Source organism: Solanum lycopersicum, chromosome 7, assembly GCF_036512215.1.
Source record: "Solanum lycopersicum chromosome 7, SLM_r2.1".
NCBI lineage: Eukaryota > Viridiplantae > Streptophyta > Magnoliopsida > Solanales > Solanaceae > Solanum > Solanum lycopersicum.
This window is the reverse complement of record NC_090806.1, coordinates 4,593,579-4,602,297: the sequence shown is the minus strand read 5'-3', so window position 1 is coordinate 4,602,297 and position 8,719 is coordinate 4,593,579. Positions and strand designations below refer to the sequence as shown.

Below are 8,719 nucleotides of genomic sequence, written 5' to 3'. Positions count from 1 at the left end.
GTGAAGCAAACGTACCGTCATCTTCAACTCAACCGCAACTCTAGCCAGTCTTCGTCACACCAGATTTCAGGGTGAGCTAAAGCTTCTAGCTTGGACTGGATCTTCTTCTTCATGTCTGGATGCCTTGAAGTTCTGGCATAGACTAGCTGTTATTTATGTTTAGTTTCTTAGATACTCTTAGCTTTAGGAATTTGAGAATAGATGTTCTTGTGATGATGACTTCTAGATTTTGGGGATAATGATAAGTTTGAGTTTTAAAAGTTGATTATTGATTTTGTTAATGAATTTTAAGTCTTCCGCGTTGTTTTCTATTTATTATGTTTGAAATGTTGGGGTTTAGATTGGTTGGTTCGCTCACATAGGAGGATAAATGTGGCTGCCACTCACGACACGTTTTGGGTCGTGACAGTTACTCATTAGGCAATATATAATTTTAACATATATAATAAAGAAAATATTATTGTTGCATATAATATGTATTCCTATAACATGTGTATTAAAAACTATATCATTACTATATATTTTATGTATAATAAATATATATCAATATATAATAAATATATAATGTATATACGCTAATGATACAGATATTATACAATTCTTACACACTATATATTTAGAGGAAAATTACACGGATAAATAAATATATACTATTCAATTATGTAATATAATTATAGTTTAATCAAATTATCATTCACCACTAATTTACAATCATAATTACGTGGTTAGCGTCTATATTTTATATAATTTGTCTCCTAATTGAATAAATTCAGAATTTGTATAAGTAACATTTCTAATAATATAAATTCAAAATTTATATGATCTAGTTTCTAATAATTGTTTAAAAGGTGCAATTTGGATAATATAACGCTTCATTATGACAAGTATTTTTTGAAAACAAAAGTTAATTATTAAGGGTAGAAATAAAAAAAAATACTAATTATTTCTTAATTGTGTAAACTAATAATAGTCAAAATGCTAAGTTATGACATTTTTTCATTTATTTACATTTTGATAGACAAAAAATGAATATATAATGAAATGTTAGTTGAGGTAATCAGGTACGTCATAGTTGCTAAGAAAATTAAAATTGAATTTTAATTTATATCACATTTTTTCAATTTTATAGAGTTAAATAAAGAGAGCTTTTTTACCACAAATCATTTATACACCTTTTACATAATTTAAATTATTAATTAATATAATTTATAAAATATTTATATATTTTTAATTATATATATCGTTCTTAAATAATTAAACATTACATGTGTGAATTCACAATCACATTAATCGAAACAGATGAAGTAAATACTAATTGATACCTCCATTTCAATCTATTTAATATGGCACACTCTCTTTTAGTCTATTTTAAAAAAGTTCTTTTTAATAATTAAAAATAATTTCTAAACACGTAAATATCTAAGATTTGTTTTTGATTTATATTAAGAGGGAAGGAGTTATTTTTTATTTTATTTAAAGAAGAATTATTTACATCATTGCTCACAACAATCCACCAAAACAACCAAAAAAAAAAAACCATGTTCTAGCCTCCACAGGTAGAAGAGCCCATGGTTTTCATTTACATAGTAAAACAACGGCGTAATACATATATTAAATCTTAAACTTAGTTTTAAATTTTAGTTTTGATCTCTAATTTTCATAATGTACAAATAGACACTTTAACTATGCAATTTTTAAAGAAATAAACACATGAGTCCTACATGGTAAAATACACGTTATACACCACGTAGGACAAAAAATGACATGTATTATAACATGTGTGTCTATTTATTCAACTTTATACAAATTTAAGTGTCTATTTGTTCACATCCAAAATTGAAGAGCATAAATGTGATTTGAAACCAAGTTAAAGAACACAGTTATGTATAATGCCGTAAAACTAACTAGTGGCTTTCAAAATTTTGTTTTTTTTTTCAACTTGTTCAAAACTAATTCAATTCTTGTTTGTACCACAAGAAATGTCTTTTCATTAACATGAAAGGCTAAGCCTTTAATTACTATTAGCTAGTAGTATATATACACATACACATAATTGTTAACTTCTATATGTAACAAATTAATTAAATTGAGTTCCCTTATATAATTTTATTGTAAAGTTTGATCATCAATCATCAATCATGAGTAGCTTTAGTGAAGAACAAGAAGCTTTGGTAGTCAAATCATGGGGGTCTATGAAGAAGGATGCTGGTGAATGGGGTCTCAAATTCTTTCTCAAGTAAGCACACTATATAATTATTACTATATTACTTCTGATCTGATCGTTTCAATATGTTTGTCTTTATTCGATATTCACGATTGAATAAATTTAATGATGATGTTTAGGATATTTGAAATAGCACCATCAGCAAAAAAGATGTTCTCATTCCTCAAAGATTCAAATGTGCCATTGGATCAAAATCCTAAGCTCAAAATTCATGCTAAATCTGTCCTTGTTATGGTAACTACAATGACATTACTATTATTTTACTCCATTCCTTCGTTTCAATTTAAGTGTTTTATTTTTATTTTTTTTATTCAAAAAATAATAAAAGAGTGCATTTTGCTATGTTTAATAAGCTTACAATTCAAATTCAAATAGCTTATGCAGTTACATGACAATTTTAAGATCATAAAATTTTGGAAAAATGCATTAATAGCTCTCAAATCTATGCGTGAAATCCCAGGACATACTTATACTATACTGAAATTCTATTATCCCTGAATGTTCCACCTTTTTTCAGTCTACGTGACACTAGCTTGAAAAAAAATATCAACAATGTGTTGGTCCACAAGGTAGTGTCACGTAGGTCGAAAAGGAGAAAAACATTATTTATAAAATAAGTTCATGGGGTAATAGGACCTTAATACAAGTGTGTCTCTGAGATTTCGAACATAGGTTGGGATACTTGTGCCTTTTCTCTAAAAATTTTAACGATATTTTAGTATATGATCTTCTTCTCAATCTATTTTCTTTTTGCATCCTATATGACATGTTTTTAGATCACAAGATTAAATTACGTACACTTTTATGTATATTAGTTAAACATCACAAAATTCAATAATTATCTTTGACTTTTTTTTATAGTAGATTTCTTTCATTTTTGTCTCATCGGCCAAACTTATAATTATTATCGGTACTAAGCATGCATTGATTATTATTATTATTATATGTATAATTATATTTAAATATACAAAACAGATTATTTGTTGACTATTTTGTAAACGAGATCACTTAAAAATATTTAAATTAAATTTTGTATTAAATCAAACTAAGAGAAACAAATTAATTAAATTATAGTGACAATATTATTTTTTTTCTTCATAATTAAATTGTTTTTTTTTTTTTTTGTGGCAGACTTGTGAAGCGGCAGTTCAACTTAGAAAAGCTGGAAAGGTTGTGGTGAGGGATTCTACTCTTAAAAAAATAGGTGCTACACACTTTAAGTATGGTGTGGTTGATGAGCACTTTGAGGTATATATAATATAATATTATAATGACGATTATAGATCCTACTTATCAGATTATACTGCGTATATATGTTATTATTGTATCCTCTTGAATATTATTAGAAATGATATGTGTAAGATATAGTGTTTAGAGAAATTGATTTTGGAATCGATTCAATTTGAAAAGCTAGCTTAAGATATGATGGTTGTCCAAGTCATATAAAGAGACCATTCTGATTCCTCGATGGGGACTCATCAACCCCCAACCCTTCACGTCCTGGACAGTTGAAGCATGTGTAGACAATTAAATTAAGATGAGTCTTGCTATGATATCACGTTTTTTAAAAATAATGAATCTTGAGCCTAATTTAGTCCTTAAAAATTAGCCAAAAAGTGAAAATTGCTCGGTTTGTATAATTAAAAGTACACTCATCCTTTTAACCATCGACGTGAGTCTCTTCACGGAGTAAATAGATGTTGGAAATTAAAATTCTAAATCATTTTGGTTGATAGGTAACAAAATATGCCTTGTTGGAGACAATAAAAGAAGCAAGTCAAGAAATGTGGAGTGTTGAGATGAAGAATGCATGGGGAGAGGCCTATGATCAATTGGTTAGTGCTATCAAGACTGAGATGAAGTAGCTAACCTTCAAAATCCAATAACTCTAGTCTCGTAAATGGGGTCTGAAATCAAGAAATTGATACACGTATATTATATTTTTATTTTTATGAGATAAAATGACTGTCTTCGATTGATCATCAGTTCAAAATATTTGTATTTCGTTCAATGTTTTATAATCTAATTTGTGTGCTATGTCTTTTGTATGCATTATTTAAGGAATTAATTTGGTGTATGAATTTTATTTTCTAGGCATGTTTGTATCAAAGGAATTAATTTTAAAAAATAAGGAAAGTAATAATAAAAAAAATGTTTTTAATTATTAATGCATCTAAGATAAATCCTTTAATTAGGTGTACTTTTTGTGCTTCAGCAATTTTGGTCAAATATGCTATGCTACAATTTTAACTTATTACCCTAAAAACCAATAGATCATTGAATTTTAAACAATTACAATTGACATAAGTTTTAATGGTTAATTTTCGTCCATTTTTACGCGTTCAATATTGATTGAAATTTTAGTAAATTTTAATATTAAATTTTTTGGTATAAAAAAATTATTAGTAAAAATTGCTTTTTTTTGAACATGATTTTATGCAAACATAAATTTAAAATAATTAAATTTAAATATAAATATCAAACCTTAAATAAATGATTTTGATGTTTTTTAATAATAATATCAGATGTTTTTTAATATTGATAATACACTTGTGTTGTAATCGAAAATTAATTATCATATTTTTTTATTGAAAAAATAGGTTTTAGTGGCAACTTTTAGTTGTCACCAAAAATTACCGACGGCTAAAATCAGTGAAAATCTTTACTGGCGATATCTTGAAATTTTGTGGCGATATTTGTCGTTGCTAAAGGTCAAGTTTCTTGTAGTGAAAATCTTAGTTTGAAACGCTTAGGTGGATGGATTAGTTAAATGTTAAAATCAAAATCAAATTGAATCAAATAAAAAAATGTTGATTGTTCTTCAATTTGATTTAATGTTTTTATTTTCCGTGAACACACACCTGCCTAACGTTCTTTATTATTATTGGGCCTAATTATCTTAAATTTGAGAAAAATGAGTTAATTTGAAAAATACTTTTCAAAACATTGTATCCAACCAAATATGAAAAAATCAAAAAATATTTTTCGAAATATGTTTTGGAAAATTTAGCTAACTAGTCAAAAAAATCAATTTATTTAGTGATAATATCCATATTTTAATATTATTAGTAAACATGTCAAAAGTCACGACCCAAAAATGGGTGTGATGGCACTCGTCTTATCCCACCAAGACAAGTCAGCCTAAAACCAAATATCTAACGAAGTGCGGAAGTAAATGACAATCCAACAACAATTCCTATTATGAAACCAAGTCATATTAATCCAATCCCCAAAATCAGGTTGTCACGTGCACAAGCCTCTAATGTAAATATTAGAATTGAAATAAAATAGAAGTCTAACATGAAGTTGTCTTTCAAGTAAAAACAAAGTCATAAACTGGAGTAGGAAAGTTCGCTGAGATGACAAGCAGCTACCTCACAATCCTCCACAAGATGCCTCGGAAACGAAAAGAATGACAGGTATCACGAAGATCCAGGCTCGTATCCTACAAAAATTTGTAGAAGCAAGGGGTGAGTACCAAACCACGCGGTACCCAACAAGCAAACCTCTAAACACAAGTTAAGTGAACAAAATACAGGCACTTCTTACACCATATCTAAACCTCCACGCTACAGTCTAATAGTTTACAGTTTATCAAACACACAACTCAATAACAACACTCTATCAGTTTACACATTCTCAATAACAACTCAATATTCAACAGTCACAAGCTTCACAGAGAAACACTCACAAGATCAACAAAACACGTGTTCAAGTTCATCAATAATAAAATGTGTAATGCCATGAGATGCAATGTCAAGTATAGTGATGCATGTCTTCCCTAACGATACACACCCGCTGTCTCTCAGTCCGGGACCCATGGGGGACATATCTGTCCATGCATCTGTCGCGGCGCACGACACGACCCTCGATAATAGTAACCTTCGCGGCGCGCGATACGTCCCTCGAAATATAATATCCATCGCGGCGCGCGATACGACCCTCGAAAATAGTTTATCCTCTTACCACAACCATGTCTCAGATACAATGCAAATGACATGCTCAAATGAAAAGGATGAGATAACCATTTGATAACAAAGCACAATTTGCAACAAGAAATACAACACCAACAATTAAGCAACAAGTCTCCAAATCATTCTCAACATCACACAAGGAAATACACGAATTTCGTACGCTTAACAAGGGTTTAGAAATCCACTTGCCTTAACCACTCGAATAATCACTCTGGGACTTGAGCCTTCCCTTTCCGTTGAGCTTCCAAATCGATGCAATCTATACAAGTATATATATTCACAATAAGGTTTCAGAACTAACACACTCACACTTTTGTGTGTTTAATCTTGACCTAAAATTTCACCTCAAATTTATAATCAAATTCGTAATTACATTTCAACTATTATATTTTTCAAGTTCCAAGTCTAAGGCTAAGTCCCTCCTTTTTCTTTTCAATACCAACTCTAATAATCCACCAACAATTAATTATCTATCTTAGTATAACAAACTTAATATAATATGATAACAAAATAATAATATATATATTGATGGAAGTCACTGGTATTAAAACCAGTGGCAGACAGCGGACAAACAGCAACCAACATCCAAAAACTAAACTTGATTAACAATTGCACAAAACATTAAATGCTCATCATTAATGGTTTTATCTTTAACCTCCAATCACAATACGCTTTAACTATTCAATTCGCAATTTAATCTAGCCATAACGATTTACAATATAAAATACCCACCGATCGACCATATACAGAAGTCTTCATATCATCCCTTGAATTCATTGTCCAATTACACCCTAATTTTGATAAATCCTTACGTTTCTGAACTCTGGACCTTTCAATTATTTAATCTTTTCGACTATTCAACACATCCACCAACGATTATTGACTAATCATATAAAATTAGAATACTTGAAAAAAAATATGGTGAAAGAGTTACCTGAAGTCGTCTTCTCACTCTTACGATCGTGCAACTCTTTTTTTTTTCATCTGTAGATTATTTACTAACCTAATTATTATATGACTTATTATAAGAGTGGTGAAAGTGACCCACTTATTTATTTCACTATTATTTTCTTAACCACTAATTAAGTAAATTATTAAAATTACCCCACTAATTTCATAATTATAATTATGAATAGTCCAAAACACCCATTTAAATCTATCGGAGAGTATATATATCAAAAATAATTTTACTGCTCAAACCGACTAAATGGGTTGTTACAATTAATTAATTAACTCAAGTTACACTAATATTTAAAATTTCCAAAAATGACCTTCCGGGTCATTACATTATCCACCACTAAAAATCATGTTCGTCCTCGAACATAAAGTAAAAGAAAGTACCTGATGCTTCAAAAAGTTGAGGATATCTGGCACGCATGTCAGACTCAGTCTCCCAAGTTGCCTCTCTCACCGATCGGTGCTTCCACTGCACCTTCACTGAAGCAATCTCCTTGGTTCTAAGCTTTCGAACCTGCCTATCCAAAATAGCTATAGGCTCCTCTTCAAATGTCAAGTCTGGACCCAACTCCACAGAATCAAGTGAAATCACATGAGATTCATCCGGAATGTACTTCCGAAGCATAGAGACATGGAAAACAGGATGAACTGCCGACAAACTAGGTGGCAAGGCCAACTTATAGGCCACCTCTCCCACTCGGCTCAAAATCTCAAAAGGTCCAATGAACCTAGGGCTAAGCTTGCCCTTCTTTCCAAACCTCATTACACCCTTCATGGGTGATACTCGGAGCCAAACATGATCACCCTCCGTAAACACCAAGGCTCTAACTCTCCGATCTGCATAACTCTTCTGTCGACTCTGAGCTGTCAATAATCTATACTGAATCATACGGACTTGCTCCATAGCATCTCTAAGCAAGTCTGTATCCAAAGAGTCCATCTCTGCCGAATCAAACCAACCAATCGGAGTCCTACACCGTCTTCCATACAACGCCTCAAATGGGGCCATCTGGATACTAGAGTGATAACTATTATTATAGGCAAACTCCGCTAATGGTAAATGTTTATCCCATCTAGCACCAAAATCGATCACACACGCTCGAAGCATATCTTCCAATACCTGAATGGTCCGCTCAGATTGACCATCTGTTTGAGGGTGAAATGCCGTACTCATATCTAACTGAGTACCCAGACCATGTTGTAATGCCTTCCAGAAATGAGAAGTAAATAGTGAACCTCGATCTGATATGATAGAAATAGGAACTCCATGTAGTCGCACAATCTGACTGATATATAGCTCAGCTAACTTTTCTGCTGTATACTTCACCCGAACCGGGATGAAGTGCGCAGACTTGGTCAGCCTATCAACAACAACCCAAATAGAGTCATAACCACCCATTGTGGTAGGCAAACCCACAACAAAGTCCATAGTAATCCGCTCCCACTTCCAAGTAGGAATAGGCATCCTCTGAGATACACCCCCGGGCCGCTGGTGCTCACACTTGACCTGCTGGCAAGTCAAACACCTCGAAACAAAGTCTGAAATATCTCTCTTCATCCCACA

At 31.3% G+C, this 8,719-nt stretch overlaps 1 protein-coding gene across 1 annotated transcript; it reads left to right on the top strand.

Annotated features, from left to right (window-relative positions):
* Positions 1–2,030: 2,030 nt before the first annotated feature.
* GLB1 (non-symbiotic hemoglobin class 1) lies at positions 2,031–4,336 on the top strand. The gene is given in 4 exon segments (NM_001247569.2): positions 2,031–2,236; positions 2,344–2,458; positions 3,356–3,472; positions 3,961–4,336. Coding segments are annotated over 4 exon segments (459 nt in total). The 5' UTR covers positions 2,031–2,138; the 3' UTR covers positions 4,090–4,336.
* The last annotated feature ends 4,383 nt before the right edge of the window (positions 4,337–8,719 follow it).